The sequence below is a fragment of the Canis lupus genome, chromosome 12 (genome assembly GCF_048164855.1).
Source record: "Canis lupus baileyi chromosome 12, mCanLup2.hap1, whole genome shotgun sequence".
NCBI lineage: Eukaryota > Metazoa > Chordata > Mammalia > Carnivora > Canidae > Canis > Canis lupus.
In genome coordinates, this window is record NC_132849.1 from 43840078 (window position 1) to 43861292 (window position 21215).

Consider the following 21215-nt stretch of genomic DNA (forward strand, 5'->3'; position numbering starts at 1 on the left):
TACCTTCTGCCCAGGGTGTGATCCTGGAGTCCCAGGATCGAGTCCCACATTGGGCTCCCTGCATGGAGCCTGCTTCTCCCTCTGCCTGTGTCTCTGCCTCTCTTTCTGTGTCTTTCACGAATAAATAAAATCTTAAAAAAAAAAAAAACAAAGGAATCGACTTGCTCATAGTTTGGAGGGTTTCTCCTTTTTCTTCCATTCCTTGACTCCACAATCTGTTACTAAATCCTGATGATTTCTTGTCTCATTTGTTCATCTCTGTTCCCACCTTCCACCTTAGTCCCAGTCCTCATCTCACGCTTCGATTAAGAGCCCTTTAAACCAGTTAGTGTTCAGACTTTCTTCCTTCAGTCTACACTGGACACAAAGACTGGACTAAGAGTTCTAAAATGCTACGTCAGGATAACTGTGAAGTCCAAGTCACCCATCTTGGCGCTTAAGACCATCTCTACCTTATCTAATAATACTACTCAAAATCAGTTCCCAACGATGTCAGCCAGCTTCCTCAAAAATCGTCCCAAATGGGAGTTTACATGCTTCTCTTCTCCCAGGCATAATGCGTTCTGGGGCATCCTGAGGACGTCAAGCAATAATAGCTCGTCCTCTGCTCCTTTGATTTCTTCTCACCCAGCCGAGACTGTTCTGCATTGTGTTAACCCCAATGATGTTACAGATTGAGGATTTCATTTTCTTTTGTCAGAATAGACTCTCTAAAGCCAGGTACTTCGTGCACTCAGAACAAATACTAGTTAACTTTAATCGAGGCGAATGGGGCAGGTTTGCGGAGCCCATTAGGCGCGCGGTGGGGAGAGGGGGCTGAGACACTGGAGGATGGATCGGAAGCGCCGGGCCCCACACGAAAGAGCTTCGACAAACACGCGAGGGGCCGGGGTAGGGGAGCAGAGGCAGGGCGGGGTCGCGGGGGACAGCAGGCACCGGCCACTGGTTGCGGGTCGCTGGCGGGGCCGCCCGAGGCAAGCCGCGGCGGTTGGTAGGCGTGGCCGCACCAGTCTCGCGGGAGCGGCGGTTGGGCGGGCCGTTGTCCCCGCGGGCGGGGCGCGTTGCTAAGGAAATGACTGCCCGCAGCGCCGTGCCGTGCCGCGCCGCGCCGCGCCGGCCGGGCGGGGTCTGGAGTGGCGCCGTTTCCGCTTCCGCTCCCTCTCTGCTCCCGTCCCGTTACCGCCTCCTGGCCGGCCTCGCGCCTTTCACCGGCACCTTGCGTCGGCCGTGCAGCCGGGCCCGCTCCTGCCACGCGCGCCCCCGGGGCTCCGGCTCCGGCACGGGTCGCGCCCCGCTCGCCTGCCCCTGAGGCCGCCGGCCAGCCGCCGCCATGGGTGCCTACCTCTCCCAGCCCAACACGGTGAAGTGCTCCGGGGACGGGGTCGGCGCCTCTCGCCTGCCGCTGCCCTACGGCTTCTCCGCCATGCAAGGCTGGCGCGTCTCCATGGAGGTGAGGCGGGAGAGGCCCAGAGGCGGGCCGCTGCAGGGCGGGAACCTGACGGAGAAAGGGAGCGGGGGGATGGGGTCATCCCCGGGGAAGGGTCGGTATCGGGAGCCTGCAGCTGCGGCTGCGGCAGCAGTTTGACGGGCGGCAGCGACTGGGCCCGGGGCCGAGAGGGAACTGCCGGTGCTTGAGGACCGTGTGCTGGTGGCCAGTTTAGCGGCGAGAGCTCGGCCATGTGGGGAGAGGCACCTTCCGCCCACTGACCGCCCTCTCCCTGTGCCTTCGCGCCATCGTCTCCTGCCAACCCAGCCCTCCAGGCTCGTAAACGGTGTGAGGTGTAGTGTGGGAGTGAAGATGAAAAGAGGCGCTATTTATTCACTTACTTTTGCGAGGACGAGGAGAATAGATGGGCATGACTACTTTTTCGTTTTGTTTTCTTAAATATGTGCTGTGAGAGGCCTCTTTGGACGAGCAGTATGACAGTGAAAGGAAGCCTGGGCAAGTAGTCTGTTTCAAATTCATTCTTCAACACCCAGTTGCTTGGCTCTTGGCACTGATTGTTAATTTCAGAGGCTCGATCTGACCTCCAGGAATTGTCAGTCGTTTGTATTCTCTTCAGGGCCTTTTACGACCTTTGGCAAACTTGAGTTGTGCCAATCGGTATCATTCCTTTTTTTTTTTTATTATGCTTGATATTTTTTTCCTCGGGATTTTTCTAAAACTTACTCCCTAATTGTCATTTGTCTGTGCTTGTTATAGTTTATAGTTTCCTTGGTGTACAGTCATTCCATCATAGCCTATAAAGAACTAATCTATAAAGAAGGGATTTTTCTTTTCTAGATTTCTTCTGGATAAAAGAGGTGGAAAATTTCTGGATAAAGAGTAGTAGTCTTGGGCAAAATGGATGTAAAACTACAAGGAAGAACAGGGAAGACCGTGCATGAAGGAAAGGGAGAAAGACGTATGTAAGACATGTCTTTGTGAAGAGTGTTGTGAGATCTAAGCAGAAGGGCCAGAGAAATGCTCTAATTATTTCTGGGATTAAGGGTTTATCTACTTACTAGGTGGGCTTCAGGTAACAACCTAATACTGTCTCCCTTGGGAATTTCTTCAAATCCCTCGCTCCTCCCTGTGGTTAGCTCTGGAATGACAGTATAAACTTAAATGGTTGGTTCTCAGACTCCCAATTTTATATCCACAGCCGACTTTAAACAGTTCTGTCATTAGGTATAACATTTCAGGAATGAGGGGAATCTTATAGTTCATCTCCTGTAGTTTGGCTCCCAAGTTTTATAGCTGGGAAGATGAGGCCCAGAAAGATTAGGACACTTGTGCCTTGGTGGAAAGAATCTGTGGGATGAAATTGTTTGAGGCACTTACTGGACACTATTATCATCTGTGTCAACATGAAGTATAGCATTTCATATTTTAGTGGGGTGCTCCTGGGTGTTTAGTAAATATAATTGTATGAATATTAGAAGTATCTGGATTTTGCTTCAAAAGAAAAACCTTAATGTAAGGCTGGGTCTGGGTTAGTTGCTAGTTCATAGATTCCATTTCTATGGCATTTTCTGTTAATATTGTAAGATTGGAGGTGACGCTTTCATCTTAGAGTAAGGCTTTTCCTTCAGGTTTCTTATTCCTTATTTTCTACTTCTGCACCTTGGTTTTTCTGTTTTTTTTTTTTTTTTTTTTTCTCTTTTTCCTAGTTTTCTTTATTAACTGAGTTGCTTGGATATTTAGTTTTCCAAGTTATTTGCCCAGTGAGTCTGTTCTGTTTGCTTCTCTGCAGGGTATTTCCCTTTATTTTGGTTTCTCCTTTGGTAATTAGAAAATGACTTTTTTTTCATCAGCAGCTGTTTGGTTTGTAGAGAACTTGTTAGACTATTCCTTATATCCTAATCTTTCTCCTGAGAGGTAACCTGTTTGGGTTTTAAAATCTTCCTATTATGCTGTTTCTGAATTTACCTTTGTTTGAATGGTTACCTTTAATCATATCCTCTTGAAGTCCTATTTGGGATCCTTTGCTGCTGCATGAATACTTTTCCTTTTGGCTTTGTTTCCTTTCTCTTCAAAGCATAACATAGTTTCTTACTATGACAAGAAAATAACTATGATTTGTAGCCTCTTAAGTGAATCTGCTCTTTTCAGAAAGCGTACACACCTGTTCCTCTTAACCTTTAGGGCTCAATTCCACCTATTTATTAAGTCTATTGACCTTATTTTCTTGGTCCTAATGTTTCCTTTGAGGTAAGTTTATGTCAATACACATTACAGAGGTTGCTAAAATCCTAATTGATGCACCTAGATTCAGTCTTAGAGAGTACTGTATTACCCCTTCTCTTGAGGCAAGGATGGCAACTGTCAATAGCTGGCATTTTATACTTTCTGCCTCTCTCCAGCCCCTCTTGCTGTGGAACCAGGGTGTTTTGAGGAGGGGTAAACAAAATACCACAGTTGATGTTCCCTTCCCTTCTTCCTTCTTCATGGTTTGGAGGGACCCTCAAGCTGGTTGAGGTATGTATTTTGTGGGTTAACAGGTAGGTTGTGGAAGGGTGCCTGAGAAATACATACGGAAAGGCTTTGAGTTTTTGATGGCTAATAAATCCAATCTGAAAATGCTTTTAGTTGATACAGTCTTAAAGGGACGTGGGTACTTTAAGTTTTGGGTTGTGAGATTCTCTTGGAAGTGACAAAACTACTTTTTTGGGGGGAGTTAGGATTTTTTTTTATATGGCTTTTTTAAAAAATTTTTATTTATTCACTGAAAGACACAGAGAGAGAGGCAGAGACACAGGCAGAGGGAGAAGCAGGCTCCATGCAGGGAGCCTGACGTGGGACTCGATCCCGGGACTCCAGGATCACACCCTGGGCGGAAGGCAGGAGCTAAACTGCTGAGCCACCCAGGGATTCCCAGGGGAATTAGGATTTAAAAAAAAATTCTATGAATTATATTTGCCTTCTTTTAAACAGTAGTATCAATATTAAGAGTATACTTTTGAGAAGGTGGCTGTTTCCTACCCTATAGAAGCTGGTTTATTAGTGGTCATATAGGGTCATCTAGAATTGAAGGTAGAATAATGCTAAGCAGAAAATTCTTAAGATACCTACATGACAGTTTCAATTATTATATAACGGAGCAAAAATATAAAATGGGATACCATAAGCATTCTGTGGGGTTCTACTTAAGAGATGGTATCTGATGCTGAAGAGCATTAACTGATCCTCAGATTAATGCCTCATCTCTATATCTTAAAGCACTTTTTATTTACTGAACCAGATCAGAATTCTTTTGTCTGGGATGCAGTTAAGCAACTTCTATAAGAGGACATTCTTTTCATTTGATTAGCATGTGGTACCTTTTCTTCAAAATTCAGAGACCATATCAAATGATATCAAATGTATGTCCATGAATATGGAGAAATTGTTTTCTATTATACTATTCCTTTATAAGTTCTTAAGCAACTGGAAGTTACAATCAGAATTTATTCCTTAAGATTTCAAGAATATTTTACATAAATTATTTCAGTTGCCCAATCCTGTAGCAGATGTTACTACTGCTTCTCCACCCCAACCCTCTATTGGGTTATCATCTTGGAATTGTACTTTGAGAGGTCAGGTAAGGAACTGTACTTTTTTTTTTTTTTTGTAAATTTTTATTTATTTATGATAGTCAGAGAGAGAGAGAGAGAGAGAGGCAGAGACACAGACACAGGCAGAGGGAGAAGCAGGCTCCATGCACCGGGAGCCTGATGTGGGACTCGATCCCGGGTCTCCAGGATCGCGCCCTGGGCCAAAGGCAGGTGCTAAACCACTGCGCCACCCAGGGATCCCCAGGGAACTGTACTTTGAATTTGAGTGTAGAAGTTTAACAGATCTGATCAGTAGTTCTTGCCATTGTAAGCTGATTTTAAAATTATGCTGTCTGGAAGCATAAATCTTTAGAACTCAACTTAAGGCATTGCTGATGTATAGTGGCATCCTTTAAGCTGAATACTGATTTATTATTACTTTTTTTAAATATATGACCTTTATTATGTTGAGGTATGTTCCCTCTAGGAGGGGACTTTTTTTTTTTTTTAATTTATGATAGTCACACAGAGAGAGAGAGAGAGAGAGGCAGAGACATAGGCAGAGGGAGAAGCAGGCTCCATGCACCGGGAGCCTGACGTGGGATTCGATCCCGGGTCTCCAGGATCGTGCCCTGGGCCAAAGGCAGGCGCTAATCTGCTGCGCCACCCAGGGATCCCTGAATACTGATTTAAAGTGGAGTTGTTTTCTATTTCCCTTTAGAGCCTGTTCAAAGATGGAGTCTATTAACTTTAAATCATATACAGTATTTTAAAAATTATATACAGATTTCGTTTTAAACAATTTTATTGAGAGATAATTCATATACTGTATCCATTTAAAGCATACATTTCAGTGGTTAATATATTCACAGAGTTGTTCATCCATCACCACTATCCATTTTAGAACAGTTTTATCACTCAAGAAGAAAACTTGTAGCCATTACCAGTCAGTCTCTGTCCCCCCCCCCCCCCTTAACCCCTGGCAACCACCAATTTATATTATATCTCTATGGATTTACCTATTTTTAACATTTCATAAAAATGGAATTATAAATGTTATCTTTTATGCCTGCCTTCTTTTACTAAACAATGTTTTTTTTTTTTTTTTTTTAAAGATTTTATTTATTTATTCATAGACACAGAGAGAGAGAGGCAGAGACACAGGCAGAGGGAGAAGCAGGCTCCATGCAGGGAGCCCGATGTGGGACTCGATCCCGAGTCTCCAGGATCACACCCCAGGCTGCAGGCGGTGCCAAACTGCTGCGCCACCAGGGCTGCCCTAAACAATGTTTCTTATTTTTAAAAAAGATTTTATTTGAGAGAGAGGGTAAGCAGGATGGAGGGTGGGGGTGCCAGAGGGAGAAGCAGATTCCCCAGTGAGCAGAGAGCTGGACCCTGGGCTGGATCCCAGGACCCCAAATCATGATCTGAGCTAAAGGCAGGTGCTTGACTGAACCACTTAGGCACCCCTCTAAATAGGTTTTTTGTTTTTTTTTTTAAGATTTTTTTTTCTTTTTTTTTTATTCATGCGAGACACAGAGAGGGAGAGGCAGAGACATAAGCAGAGGAAGAAGCAGGCCCCATACAGGGAGCCTGATGTGTGGGACTCGATCCCGGGACTCCAGGATTGCGCCCTGAGACAAAGGCAGGTGCTTAACTTCTGAGCCACCCAGGTGTCCCAAGATTTTATTTATTTATTCATGAGAGGCAGAGAGAGAGGCAGAGACGGAGGCAGAGGGAGCAGCAGGCTCCATGCAGGGAGCCTGATGTGTGACTCGATCCCACAACTCTGGAATCACTCCCTGAGCCAAAGGCAGATAGATGCTCAATGGCTGAGCCACCCAGGGGTCCCTAAGTTGTAGTTCTAAGAGTCATTCATGTTGTATCATTTATCAGTACTTCCTCCTTTATTATGGCTGAATAATATTCCATTGTATGGATATTTTGTTTATCCATTCATAAGTTAATGGATATTTGGGTTTCCACATTTTGGCTATGATGAATAATGATGCTGGGAACATACATTTACAAATTTTTTAAAAAGATTTTATTTATTCATGAGAGATACACAGAGAAAGAGAAAGAGGCAGAGACCTAGGCATAGAGAGAAGCAGGCTCCATGCAGGGAGCCTGATATGGGACTCTATCCTGGGACTCCCGGATCACGCCCTGGGCTGAAGGCAGGTGCTCAACTGCTGAGCCACCCAGACATCCCCACATTTACAAATTTTTCTGTGGAAATAAATTTTTATTTCTCTTGAATATATTATAGGAGAGGAATTGCTGGGTCATATAGTAACTCCATGTTTAACATTTTGAGGAGCTGCCTAACTATTTTCCAAAGTGGTCGCATTGTTTTGCATTCTTACCAGCAATATATGAGAGTGTTAGCTTCTCTAGAGCCTTCCTACACTTACCTTTTTTATTATAGCCATTATAGTGGGGTGTGAAATCATATCTCATTGTGATTTTGATTATATTTCCCTGGTAGCTTACGATGTTTGAGCATCTTTTCTTGTGTTAAACGCCACTTATAGATCATTGGACAAATGTTTGTTTAGGTCCTTTGTCTCTTTTTATTGGGTCATCATTTTTTGTCTTTTTATTGTGATGTAAGAATTTTTTATATATTTTGGATACAAGTTCTTTATCAGATATGATTTTCAAATATTTTCTCCTATTCTGTGGGCTACCCTTTTGCTTTTTTTGGTTTGTGTCCTTTGAAGTACAAAAATGTTTAATTTTGATGAAGTCTGTTTCTCTATTAAGAATTTTATAGTATTAGCTCTTACATCCATTTTGGGTTAATTTTTGTGGATGGTTTAAGGAAGAGATCCAATTTCATGCTTGTGCATGTGGATATCCATTCCCAGCTTTTTGGTAAAAAGCCTGTTCTTTCCCTCACTGAATTATCTTGGAATCATTGTTAAGATCATTTGACTATAAATAATGAGGGGTTATTTCTGGACTCTTAATTCCATTCCATTGATCTATGTACTTATTGTTATGTCAGTACCACACTGTCTTGGTTATATAGCTTTGTGGTAAGTTTTGAAATTAGGAAGTGTGAATTTTCCAACTTTGTTCTTTTTCTCATTTCTTCTTTTCTGGGTCCCTTGCATTTCCATACGAATTTAGGATCAACTTGTCAATATCTATGCAAAAGGCATTTGGAATTTTGAAAGGGATTGTGCTGAATCTATAGATGCAGTTGAGGAGTATTGCTACCTTTAACAATATTGTGTAGTTTTCTTGTGATGTCTGTGGTTTTGGTATCAGGATAATATTGGCCTTAGAATGAGTTGGGAAGTGTTGCTTCCTCTTCTATACATTGGCAAAGTTTGTGAAGAATTGGCATTATTAATTTCTAAAAAATATTTGGTAAAATTTACCAATAAAGCTGTCTGAGACTGGGCTTTTCTTCGTGGGAGGTTTGTGTGTGTGTGTGTGTGTGTGTGTGTGTGTGTGTTGTGTGCGTGCGCGCATGTGCATGTTTTAATTATTTTATGTTAAGTTGTGGTAAAGTATACATAACATAAAATCTACCATCTTCACCATTTTAAAATGTACAGTTACTATTAATAAGTACATTCACACAGTTGGGCAGCCAATCACCAGAACTATTTTCATCTTGTAAAACTGAAACTCTATACCAGTTAAATAGCTCTCCATTCCCCCTGCCCCCGGCAACCATTCTACTTCCTATTTCTATGAATTTGAATACCCTAGGTACCTCATAGAAAGACACATTTGTCATTTTGTGACTGGCTTCTTTCACTTAGCATAATATCCTCCAGGTTCATCCACGTTATAGCATGTGTCAGAATTTCTTTTTTTTTTTTTTTTTGTCGGAATTTCTTTTTAAGGCTGAACAGTATCCATTGTGTGAATATACCACATTTTGTTTATCCATTCATAGTTGTTTCTACATTTTGGGTATTGCGGATAAAGTTGCTGTGAACATGGGTGTACAGATATATCTTCAAGACCCTATTAAGTCCAAGACTGAGGTGTTTGCTGAGGGCCTACTTTCTGGTTCATAGATGTCTGTCTTCTAAGCTGTATCTTCAAGGCAAGGGAATTCTTTGGGGTCTCTTTTATAAGGACACTAATCTCATTCATGAGGGCTCCTCCTTCATGACCTAATTACCTCTGAAACACCCACCTCCAAGTAGCATCATGTTGGGGATTACATTTTAACATATGAATTTTAAGGAGACACAAAATACTCATTCTTTGGCATTGAAGTGATATATGGCATATAATTTTATTTTATTTTATTTTATTTTATTTTATTTTATTTTTAAGATTTTATTATTTATTAAGATTTTATTTATTTATTCATGATAGTCACAGAGAGAGAGAGAGGCAGAGACACAGGCAGAGGGAGAAGCAGGCTCCATGCACCGGGAGCCCGATGTGGGATTCGATCCCGGGTCTCCAGGATCGCGCCCTGGGCCAAAGGCAGGCGCCAAACCGCTGCGCCACCCAGGGATCCCTATGGCATATAATTTTAAAAGTCATATAATTTTAAAAACTAAAATGTAGTTTGCTTCCCAGCCACCTTCAAACTTTTTATGTTGGCTTGTAAAGATTGAGGTAAATTTATGTATCATAAATATAAATGGTTGATCATCTAGTTACATAGGAACATTTGTGGATGTGTTTATGACCTTAGGAGATTAACATGAGGCAGGATAACCAGGATTTTATTAATACAGATCCATTGGTTGTTTAGAAGGTCAGAATGTTCTGTATGACATGTGATTTTAAGTAAGGCAAGGCCCAAGGGCCTGACTCAGGTGACCTGTGTATACTGAGTCATCTCCTTCAGACTATCAGCAGTCATTGTGTTATGATACATCTCTAGGTTTAGGATAGAAAATGAAGGAGGAGGCATCCATAAGGTATTTGTCCTGAAGCAGCCAGGAACTCAGCATCATAAACAACATGGAAGTCCTACTATGTTGCAGAACATAGTTTTAGGCCCCAAAGCTGTAAAGAAATTGAGTCTTTGTTTTCAAAACTTACAATATAGTTTCGGGTCTAAGACTCTTCTTTTCAAAAAAAAAAAAAAAAAAAAAAAAATAAGACTCTTCTTTTCTTCCATAGAATACGAAATAACAATGCAAGATGGTATATGCTGAATAACCATATTATTGGTAGAGACAGTAAATATTAAATGAGCTTAGAGAGAGGAATGATCATAAGAGTATTGGTGTGATTAAGAAAGATTTCTTGGAGTTGGTGAGACTAACTGGACCTTAAGGAGAGCGTGTAAGTGGGAACAAAAGGAGAGGAAAGTAGGAGAAGAACGAGAAGGATTATTAGAAGGAGGGGTAGGAGGAAAGATTCTGAGGCATGCTTAAGTACTTTGTTGGGGTGGAGTGGTCAGTGTCAAGAGTGGAGTAGTTTCTTCTTTTGGGGAGTTGTATGAAAATTAAGAGATTAGGTTATAGAGATGGGTAGGAATGATGATTGAGTACCTTAAATTGCCTGTAAGTTGTGTAGAATCAGTCTTAACATCCAGTAAAATCCATTGAAGCTTTTAGCAATAAAGTGTTACATTGGAAAGGATAATCTGTCATCTGGATATGTGTAATATGTAGGCTGGATTACAGGGGCAGAGAGTAGAAGCAGGAAGGAGATAAAATGCTAATAAAAGTGAAGTAATCCAGGAACAAAGTAATGAAGGAAAACTTAGTAGGACTTGGTGATTGGATGGTGGAAGAGAGCCAGGAAGTCAAGGTGGACTGGTATTAAGTGTTGCCTAGGAAAGTTAAGATTCCATGAATAGAAATAAAACCTACAGGGGAAGTTCTGATTTTTTGAAGACTGCTGAGTTTCTGTTTATATGTTAAGTTTGAAGTGAAGGGACATCTTGTAGAAACAGGCAACTTCACAGAACCCAAGAGAATTTTAAAGAAAGCCGACATGGTTTTCACTGTTTTAATTACATACACTATTTGGAAAAAAATAAAGCCTGCAAAATGACTGTTTGGATTGCTGTTATGGTTACTGCCTGCTTTGTGAAGTAAAGATCTTGAAAGAAAAGGTTTTGAGATTAGAGGTTTAAGAGGAAGTATAAATCTAAAAAGAGGAGATAATTTTAAGCAGTTTCCAATAAATGGTTTAATACAGGCTTTGTTGAATTAAAAAAGGGGGAGAAACAATGCTTTGGGAGGCAGAAGTGAAAGAGAGGTTAGGTAAAGCTGTAGAGAGATTTTGAGGTAGAATAGAGATGATGAGGTAGTTCTTGAAATACGACCTTGATCAAAGTAAAGCAAGAGGTTAGCTCATCTGTTAAGAGTGAAAGAAGAGCATTGAGAACTTGAACAGTGTGGGAAAGGTTTGTGACTGACTCTGGTTAATATATTTAAGCGTCAATACAGAACACGTGAAAAAAAATAGTGCATGGAACTAGGGTGCACAATCAACATGATTTCCTGACATTTTATGACTAGCAATACTTACTGGCTCTGATTCAGGGGTAAAGAAAGCAGTTGGTCGGGTTATACAAGGTTGGATGAGTTTTTCTCGATTGCTAAGAGACAGTGTTGAAATACTTGGCTCTGTCTCAGAAAGGTCAGAACGAAAGAAAAGCAAGGGTAAAGGTAGGGAGGCTCTGAATAGAGATGCAAAGGGGGAAACTAAAGTGCTTTAGAGAAGGTAGAACAGTTCCAAGTGATAAAATAGATCCAGAGCCTTACCAGGAAGTAGAAGAGAAGGTAATGTGGAATAGTCCTAGGAAATGAGACCTCAAGATATAAGATGAATCATTATGGTGGGCATTCCTCTTTGAGACTAAGAATAAAGAAGAAATATTTGAGCTAGGTGCTGAATTTTAGAGCAGAATATATATATTTTTATGTTAAATTCCAGCTTAAGAGGAGTTCTACATATCTTGTAACTACACCACAATAAGGCAATAAGGGTAAGGTAACTATTCTTATTCCATATTATAGGAGAAAAAATGGAGGCACATGTAGAGAGATACCTGGCCAGAAATTATGCAGTATATCATAGTGTGGTCACTTGAGGACAGTTCATAGGTTCATTTTGTCTTCATTATCATTCAAACTGGAACAGTATGGCATATTGTAAAAAATTTTAAATGTTAAAATACAGAAAATAGTTATTACCCAACTCTTACTCTCCATTACAGTTTGATCTGTGTTGTGGTCTTCCAGACCTAGCATATACATACAAATGCTTTTTATTTTTTTCTCCTTTTACCACTTTCAAATGAACACATATTCATTTCTAATAGCTACATTCTGTTGGAGGGATGTACCACTTATAATCTAATCTCTCCATGGAAATTTGGATGTTTCATAATTGTTTTTTATTATAAATAATGCTATAGTGAACATTCTTATACATACCCTTGTACCCTCCTTATTACTTCCATAAAATAAACTTTTAGAAGTCCAATGACTAGATCAAAGGGCATGAACAGTTGAAATTTTCGTATGTATTATGAAATTGTGCTCCAGGAAGGCTATACTAATTTATATTCCTGTTGATCAGGATATGAGAATGTGTTTTTACTTCCCTCCTGTCACCACTGGTTATCTTTTTCATTATTCTAATTTGCACACGAGGGTATTTCCTTGTCTTTAATATTCATTTCTTTGCTGTTTTTATCATATATTCATATATCAAATGCATCACATGGTTTTGTGAGGAGCAGATGAAGTAAAAAAAAAATGATTTGAATAGAGGTGTGGGTTCAGATGGATTTGCATCTCATGGTACAGCTGTGATTTAGAGTGGCATTGCAGGACAGAGTCGGACTGTCCTGTTCCACTGGGAAGGAGTGGACAAGAAGATTGCTCTTCCCTCCCCTCTCAAAAAGTGGAATTAGTTGGAGCAGTTTCTCACATTTTAGTGATACATTGAGTCTTTTTAAAACATTTAACTTACTTTTGAAAAAGCTAAACATTCCGGTGGCTCATCTCACTCCCATCCGTCTACACAACCCCCCCCCCCACCAGTTAACTGCTTTTCTCTAGTTTTCTGTGTATCCATGTAGTATTACAGTATGAAAAGACAAGTGTCTATTTCTATGGTCTTCTTACACAAAAGCCGCTTGCTAAATATATCATTCTGTACTTTGCTTTCCTTCTGCACTTTACTTTCCTTATTTAACAAAATATCTTGGAGCTCTTCCATGGATCTTTTTTTTTTAAAGGAAAGCATTACTTGTGGAACTCCAGAGTTCACTAAAACAATTTTAATTTAATGTTACTTAAATGAGTACAAACAGAACTGGGCATAAATTCCATGCCAACAAACCACACCACACAATCAACAGAATTAAAGTCAACATTAATATGACACAGCTGTTTTGCTGATAGTAATTAGATCTGGCATGACTTAGGTAGTGACTGCTGAAGTACAGTTTCTTATGGCTTCAGCAAGCCTGTACCACACTGTGTCCCATGCCAATTCACTTCTTCCACCACTTTTCACTAATCCAACTCAGTCCTCTATTCTACCTTTTCTTTATTCCATAGCACTATCATCTTTCCATAGGAGTTATAATATCATGCTATATATATGATTTAACTATTTTTTTATTTAACTATTTATTGTATTTATTGTGTTATTTCCTTATGAGATTTTAAGTTTTTGTTGTTTTTTATGAAGTGCAGGTTTCATTTTATTCACTGATACACCCCAAACACCCAGAACTGATCATGGCACTTAATGGATACTCAGATATTTGATGAAGGAATAACAAATTCTTAGAGAACCACAAGATGTCCTTTGGTCTATGGTGCTCTCCAGGTCTTGGGGATGAAACTTAGAAGTGGTTGTTGATAATTTAGATAGGCTTTTGAGGGCCCTCCATAGCAGCCCCTTAGATTCTGGGACACTTTCTCCTGGAATCCATCAGAGGGATATACAAAGTAGTTCTTTTTCCATTCTCTCATTTGCTACCTTAAAATAGTTTTTATTTTTTAGATTTGTATAATGAAGGCATAGTCTTATTTCAGGGACAACAGAAGAATCACCGTACTGATTTCCTAACTATTGATACTAGAAAATTTTAAATGCCCGAAAGAGGAAGGAGAACCATTACCTTACACAAGAATAATCAATCAAAGTAAATAGTTGATTATATTCATTTTGTTTGTAGAAAGTACCTGAAAGGGAGGTGAGGTTGTATTCCAAGATGGGGCAGAGTAAGCTGCAGCACACTCTCACCTAGGTTCACCAGTCTTGGCTTGAACTGTGGCATGGTCTGGAATATTTGTTTGGGATGTTAGAATGTTATTAGAAGAATTTGATCAAGCCCAGCCTTCCAACCGCAGTGTTGCTACAGCAGGACCATTGCAGACTTCTCTTTAGGTGTGCTGTGCCATCAGTGTTGAATGATTTCTTATTTCCATCTCTGGGTAGGAGGTGGGAAGGCTGATTATTTGGGGCATTGTAAATTCCAGTTAACAAATACTAAACACAGTGTAGCTTAATAGCATTATTTGTTGGGAAGATTCTTTTGTAAATGTATCCTCAGCATAGCCTGAGAGTAACTACTGAGTGAGTTAAACTTTGAGAGAAGAGGGGAATAATTTGTTTAGATAGGGCTTTGGGGAGTGGTGGTATAAGTGTATATATAATTTTACAAATTTTAGTGCTTTCACTTAGGTTGTTTTAGGATTCTCCTAGAAACTTTTTAGGAGGTTGTTTTAGGATTCTCCTAGAAACTTTTTAGGTTGGTAATGCCCTCAGGTCTCTTTATGCTGTCTTCCCTAACATTTTCTTCCTTGAAATTCACTGATCCAAGTGAATGGGTCTGGAAGTGACTTTAAAGATCCTTTATTCTGGTTCTTCCCATAGTTGCCACAAATCCAAAAGGGTCAGGTCTAGAGTTCCAACAACCAAACATTCTGCCATCTGGACTGAGATCTCCTAGGCTGAGGCTGCTAGACTGCAGAGGTAGTGACCTGATTCATCTCTCTCCCTTCCTCCCTCCCCCCTTCCTTTCCTCCCCTACTTCCCTCCCTTGCCCCCCCCCACCCCCTTCCTTTCTCCCTCCGCTGATTTATTTTATTTTATCATCCCATTTTCCTTTCTTATTTCTAGGCCATGTAGGTCAGCCAGGGAAGGGTTAGTGAGATTAAGGCATGAAGGCGATCCTCACGACCTGAGGTGCCCAAGGAAGGACATCTTTTGACCTTGAGAAATGCTAATTATGCTCTCTTTTTTCTAGGATGCTCACAACTGTATTCCTGAGCTGGACAGTGAGACAGCCATGTTTTCTGTCTATGATGGACATGGAGGTAACTTTCGTAGATCATATGGGTGACATTTTGAACCCCATTTCCAGACTTTAGGGGGCAAGAATAGGTCTTTTGTTCTTTTCTAAGGTTCTGGTCCTAAGATACCATTTCCTTCCCAGTGCTGTTTTTCTCCGTTCTGCCAGTCTATCTTCCTAAAGGATGTTATATTGGTTTATAATCTCAGCAGGCCTTATTTTAATCCAAAAAGCCTCTTTCTACATTAGAATTTACTTTTTTTTACTGAGAACTAAGTATACAGGTGAGAAAAGACAAAAGGTATATTAATATAGCCCTGAGAGGGTTGATGGTAAAATCCATTTTCTGGATCAGAATTTACTAAGCAGTTGTCTTTCAGATAGGTTTCAGTTATATAAGATGTCATTTCCTTGACCCTTGGGGTCCTCTCCAGTATGGCATGTAAATACTATATCACTTCATATGTGAGAAGCAGTGCTCTGGGTGACCTTACCTTTCTTCTAGGGGAGGAAGTTGCCTTGTACTGTGCCAAATATCTTCCTGATATCATCAAAGATCAGAAGGCCTACAAAGAAGGCAAGCTACAAAAGGTCTGTTTTTTTGTAGTGCTCCTTCTCCGCTTTATATAGGCTTTCCCTTGTTTTACAGTCCTTGGCTTTTCCTTTCTTGTTGCCAGTAAGCTGCTGCTTATTGTATTTCTTAAAGAATTCTATACCCCAAACAAACTTATTCCCACTTGGACCTTTTTAGAGCTGCTTCATTACTCCCAGGTCTCTGAGCTGAGCTGTTATTTATATGTGAGTGACTCCTCTTTGGTGGTCCACACTGGAATTTGCATGCCATCTTTGTACCCAGATTGTATATAGGCGATTCATTTTGTACCTATTGTACTTTTTCCTACTTTTGCCTCATACTTTTTGGCTTATGTCCAGGCATTAGAAGATGCCTTCTTGGCTATTGATGCCAAACTGACCACTGAGGAAGTCATTAAGGAGCTGGCACAGATTGCAGGGCGACCCACTGAGGATGAGGATGAAAAAGAAAAAGTAGCTGATGAAGATGATGGTGAGTGTGGCATCCCTTGAGAGGAAATTAGCATTTTAAAGAACTCTTCTTTATTTTATGTATATATATATATTTTTAAGGTTTTATTTATTTATTCATGAGAGAGAGAGAGAGGCAGAGACATAGGCAGAGGGAGAAGCAGGCTCCCTATAGGGAGCCCCATGTGGGACTTGATCCCAGGACCCTGAGATCATGGTGTGAGCCTAAGGCAGATGCTCAACCACTGAGCCACCCAGGTGTCCCAAGAACTCTTCTTTAATATGTATTTTTTATGTGTCAATTCTAAGAAAGGATGACTTCTTACGGACTTGGGGAGTCCTCACTTTAAAGAACTCTTATGTTCTCCTATATTACATGAGGTTATGAAAGGAGAAAAAAACCTTTGTACCTTGTGTCCATAGTTAGAAGCATTTTTCCATACATTATTTTTTGTCATTGTGATGAGGTCTCTCTGGTTCCTGTTTACATTTATGTGACTTTTTTTTTTTTTTTTTTAAGATTTTGTTTATTAACACAGAGTGTGCGTGCGAGCGCATACCACAGAGCACAAGCAGGGGAAACAGCAGAGGGAGAGGGCAGGCTGAGCAGGGAGCCCAGTGTAGAGCTCGATCTCAGGAGTCTGGGATCATGACCTGAGTTGAAGCAGACATTTAACAGACTGAGGTACCCAGGTGTTCCTTTATGTGACCTTTTTTCAGCAGCCAGTCAGTAAGCCTGGGCTGTAGGCCTCACACTAGCATTGTGGGCTTCCTGGGTCCTCAGCCATAAGGATGTTTCCAACTTAATCAAGAATGTGAGGTGATAAAAGAACTACATTAACTAGTGTTCCTTTGACAAAGAAGAGGGTGAAAGACAAAGACCAAAGGAAGTCTCTGCAGGCAGATATTACTTGAGGAGGAAGCAAAAGGGTGTTCTGAGACTTGATAGGTGAGGAGAGCCTTAGGAGTGAGTGGTGGTGGTGGAGTTGGAACTCACGCTGGAAGGGCTATGGAGCTGGGAAGGGGGGCTCATTCCATGAAGAGTATGGCATGGGGATGCTGATTCAGCCTCTTCCCCGCAGTGGACAATGAGGAGGCTGCACTGCTTCACGAAGAGGCCACCATGACTATTGAAGAGCTGCTGACACGCTACGGGCAGAACTGTCACAAGGGTGCTCCCCACAGCAAATCTGGAACTGGGACAGGGGAGGAACCAGGGTCCCAGGGCCTCAACGGGGAGGCAGGACCTGAGGACCCATCTAGGGAAACTTCTTCAGAGGAAAATGGCCCCACAATCAAGGCTCACGCAGGCCTTTCCTCCAACTCTGAACGTGGGACTGAGGCAGGCCAAGGTGGTGAGCCTGGCACTCCCACTGGTGAGGCTGGGCCTTCCTGCTCTTCAGCGTCTGATAAGCTGCCTCGAGTTGCTAAGTCCAAGTTCTTTGAGGACAGTGAGGATGAGTCAGATGAGGCAGAAGAGGAAGAGGAAGACAGTGAGGTAAGGGCCTGTGGGAGCAGACAGCTGCTGAATCTGCAGAGAGGGCCTTTTTGGTCACCATGCATAGCTGTTGGTTCTTTTTTCTTTTCTTCTCTTTCTTTTCTCCTTCCTCCCTCCCTCCCCTCCCTCTCTTCCTTCCCTTTCTTTTCTTCTGTCTTTTCTTTTCTTTCTTTTTCTTTCTTTCCTTTCTTTCTTTCCTTTCTTTAGTAATCTGTACACCCAAACATGGGGCTTGAACTCATGACCCCAAGATCAAGAGTCACATGCTCTCCTGACTAAGCCAGCCAGATACCCCAACTTCAATTTTTAGATCAGGCCCCAAGACCTACTATATACCAAGCTTTTCTTGAATTCGTTATTTCCACCAACATAGGAACCCTTAGCCTTTGAAACTTCTTTTGTTGGAACTAAAACAAATAGATCTAGTTCTAGCCTTTCAGAATCTGTCTCCTAGTGAGAGAACAAGGAGGTTGTTACTTTGGATATTTGGGTATTTCCTTCTCTGGGCCACTTATTTTCTGGCCATGATGCTGGAAGGTGCTTTTGGCTGAGATTCCTGGCCTTCGTAGGATTTCCTCCCCGTGAGTGCTGAACCCAGTGAGTGCTGAACTCAGCTCAGGAGGATATCAGTTATACCCATCTAGCCGTCTTCCCTCCTCGAGACTTTTCTATCACAATCATACAGTTGGATCTTTCAGTGCTCTCAGAATCAGTGTTCAGTCAGGGCCTCTTGGTTCTGAGTATGAGTTGGGGGGAGGGGGGCAGGGGTTCATCCCAGTCTCAGCAGCCTGGGATTATCCCTCTGGCAGGAATGCAGTGAGGAAGAGGATGGCTACAGCAGTGAAGAGGCAGAGAATGAGGAAGATGAGGATGACACTGAGGAGGCTGAAGAGGACGAAGAAGAAGAAGAGATGATGGTGCCGGGCATGGAAGGCAAGGAGGAGGTGTGTAGGGAAGGGGAGCAGCAAGTTTAGAAAAACCAAGAGGCAGATATGATTCCCTTGATTGTGATTTGGGGACAGGGAATCCCCTTGCTGGCTTACTACTGAAGTCCTGGTTATGGGGGGATTTTTGCTACCAGAGGAACTAGGTCTTTAGGGTACGGTTAGCTCAGAATAGAGAGCATGTTCTAGTCTTTGGAAAGATTAAATCTATGCCCCTCCTCTTTGTTAAAGTTCTCTTTGTGGTCCCAGTGAGAGGAGAAAGCATAAAGTGAATGGTCAGGGGAGTACCAATGAGAAGTTTGGGTCCAGAAGCTCCCATGATGCTCTCTTTCTTCCTCTCAAGCCTGGCTCTGACAGCGGTACAACAGCGGTGGTGGCTCTGATACGAGGGAAGCAATTGATTGTAGCCAATGCAGGAGACTCTCGTTGTGTGGTATCTGAGGCTGGCAAAGCTTTAGACATGTCCTATGACCACAAACCAGAGGATGAAGTGGAGCTAGCACGCATCAAGAATGCTGGTGGCAAGGTCACCATGGATGGGCGAGTCAACGGGGGCCTCAACCTCTCCAGAGCCATTGGTAAGGGACACAAAAGTGTGGGAAAGATTTTTGGGGTCTTATTCTCTCTTCAGACTACCTAGTGGCAAACTTTAATCTTAATAGGCCCTTGTACCTTTCCACGTCCTTTCATTATCTGTGACTTTTGTCTGTAAAATATTTCCATGAGATAGGTAAGATAGCTGTCATTTTTGGATGATTAAAAAGACAGGTTAGTGACCTACCTAAGGTTTAGCAACCTGAAGATAGGGCTGAAACTAGAAAAACTAGAACTCAGTTTTCCATTCACTTAGATTATGGAACTTTGTAAAGAAGGGAAGTGAATGGCAAGGGTTGACCAGCTTCGAGCACAAGTCTTTGGGGATTGCTTAAACTATTCATCAACCAACCGTTCTTTTATTTCAGGAGACCACTTCTACAAGAGAAATAAGAACTTGCCACCTGAGGAACAGATGATTTCAGCCCTGCCTGACATCAAGGTGCTGACTCTCACTGACGACCACGAATTCATGGTCATTGCCTGTGATGGCATATGGTGAGCACCAGTGGAATGCCCTAAAATTCCCTTTTTTATGCAGCATTACTTCTCTTGAAGGGCTCTGAGCTGGTTGGCTTTATCATCCTCTAACGCCTTGCGTTCACCACTTTTCTCAAGCTGCTTTAGGTTTAGAGCCTAGGCAGACATCTTGATGTAAAAACCCCCAGGCCTAAGGCACTCTGTAGGGGTTTTTATTGGCCCTGGGGGCCATCACTTCTCTCTACATTCCTCTATTCTGCTTTGGTGAGACTAAAGAAGAGTGTATTGTTTTTGACCCCAGGAATGTGATGAGCAGCCAGGAAGTTATAGACTTTATTCAATCAAAGATCAGTCAGCGTGATGAAAATGGGGAGCTTCGGTTATTGTCATCCATTGTGGAAGAGGTGAGTGCCTGGGTGGAGGAGTGAGGGCGCCTGGTTTGCATAGCCAAGGTTTTATCTTTTGAGCCAAGACCAGAGCTGGGAAGTATCACTAATTACTGACAGATGCCAAACCTGACTAGAACATTCGACCTTCCTTCATTTCCCTGACTTATCCTTGTGCATTATGCACTAGCAAGTGGCCTGTTTTGTGACATCTGTTGCCTCTTCCCCTCCTTCTGCCACCCTGTCTTCAGCAGGGTCAGTCCTCTTGTGGGAGTTTAGGTTCCTAGGAAGGTTATTCAAATCCTGAAGCTGAGCCACCTACCTTGTCCCTTTTGTAGCTGCTGGATCAGTGCCTGGCACCAGACACTTCTGGGGATGGTACAGGGTGTGACAACATGACCTGCATCATCATTTGCTTCAAGCCCCGAAACACAGCAGAGCTTCAGCCAGAGAGTGGCAAGCGGAAACTGGAGGAGGTGCTTTCTTCTGAGGGGGCTGAAGAAAATGGCAACAGTGACATTAAGAAGAAGGCCAAGCGGGACTAACGGGTGTCTGAATCCCTGCCCACCTAGACTGTTTTCTGAGCCCTCTGGACCTGAGACTGAGTTTTGTCTTTTTCCTTTAGCCTTAGCAGTGGTTATGAGGTGTGCAGGGGGAGCTGGGTGGCTTTATTCAGCCCATTCCAAAGAGGGCTCTCCCTCCACACAGCAGCCTGGGAGCCTCTGCTGTCTTCCCCAGCCTCCTCCTTGCTCCTAGGGGCTCATCACCGGTTCTGTGCCTGTGCTCTGTTGTGTTGGAGGGAAGACTGGCGGTTCTTCTGGTTTTTACTCTGTGAACTTTATTTAAGGACATTCTTTTTTATTGGCGGCTCCATGGCCCCCAGCCGCTCGCACCCGCTCTCTGTTGTACACTTTCAATCAACACTTTTTCAGACTAAAGGCCAAAACCTAATTGTGCCCATGGTGTCCTTTATTCAATACTGCTGCCCT

At 42.2% G+C, this 21215-nt stretch overlaps 1 protein-coding gene across 3 annotated transcripts; it reads left to right on the plus strand.

Annotated features, from left to right (window-relative positions):
* Positions 1–1187: 1187 nt before the first annotated feature.
* On the plus strand, positions 1188–21177 carry PPM1G (protein phosphatase, Mg2+/Mn2+ dependent 1G). Of its 3 annotated transcripts, XM_072771471.1 has the most exons (11): positions 1317–1450; positions 14863–14961; positions 15236–15305; positions 15786–15871; positions 16214–16346; positions 17407–17822; positions 18632–18766; positions 19110–19344; positions 19729–19858; positions 20142–20244; positions 20565–21177. In XM_072771471.1, exons 3-11 carry the CDS (start codon positions 15278–15280, stop codon positions 20769–20771), a joined length of 1473 nt encoding a protein of 490 aa, XP_072627572.1. In that variant the 5' UTR covers positions 1317–1450; positions 14863–14961; positions 15236–15277; the 3' UTR covers positions 20772–21177. The 3 variants fall into 3 exon arrangements, with proteins under 3 accessions (XP_072627570.1, XP_072627572.1, XP_072627571.1); XM_072771469.1 differs by lacking the exon at positions 14863–14961 and having other exon boundaries at positions 1188–1450; XM_072771470.1 differs by lacking the exons at positions 1317–1450; positions 14863–14961 and adding an exon at positions 3890–3961.
* The last annotated feature ends 38 nt before the right edge of the window (positions 21178–21215 follow it).

Coding starts and splice junctions, on each gene's coding strand:
- PPM1G (XM_072771469.1), top strand. CDS start 1,331: ATGGGTGCCTACCTCTCCCAGCCCAACACGGTGAAGTGCTCCGGGGAC. Junction 18,767..19,109: donor GCATGGAAGGCAAGGAGGAG/GTGTGTAGGGAA, acceptor CTTCCTCTCAAG/CCTGGCTCTGACAGCGGTAC. Junction 19,345..19,728: donor CAACCTCTCCAGAGCCATTG/GTAAGGGACACA, acceptor CTTTTATTTCAG/GAGACCACTTCTACAAGAGA.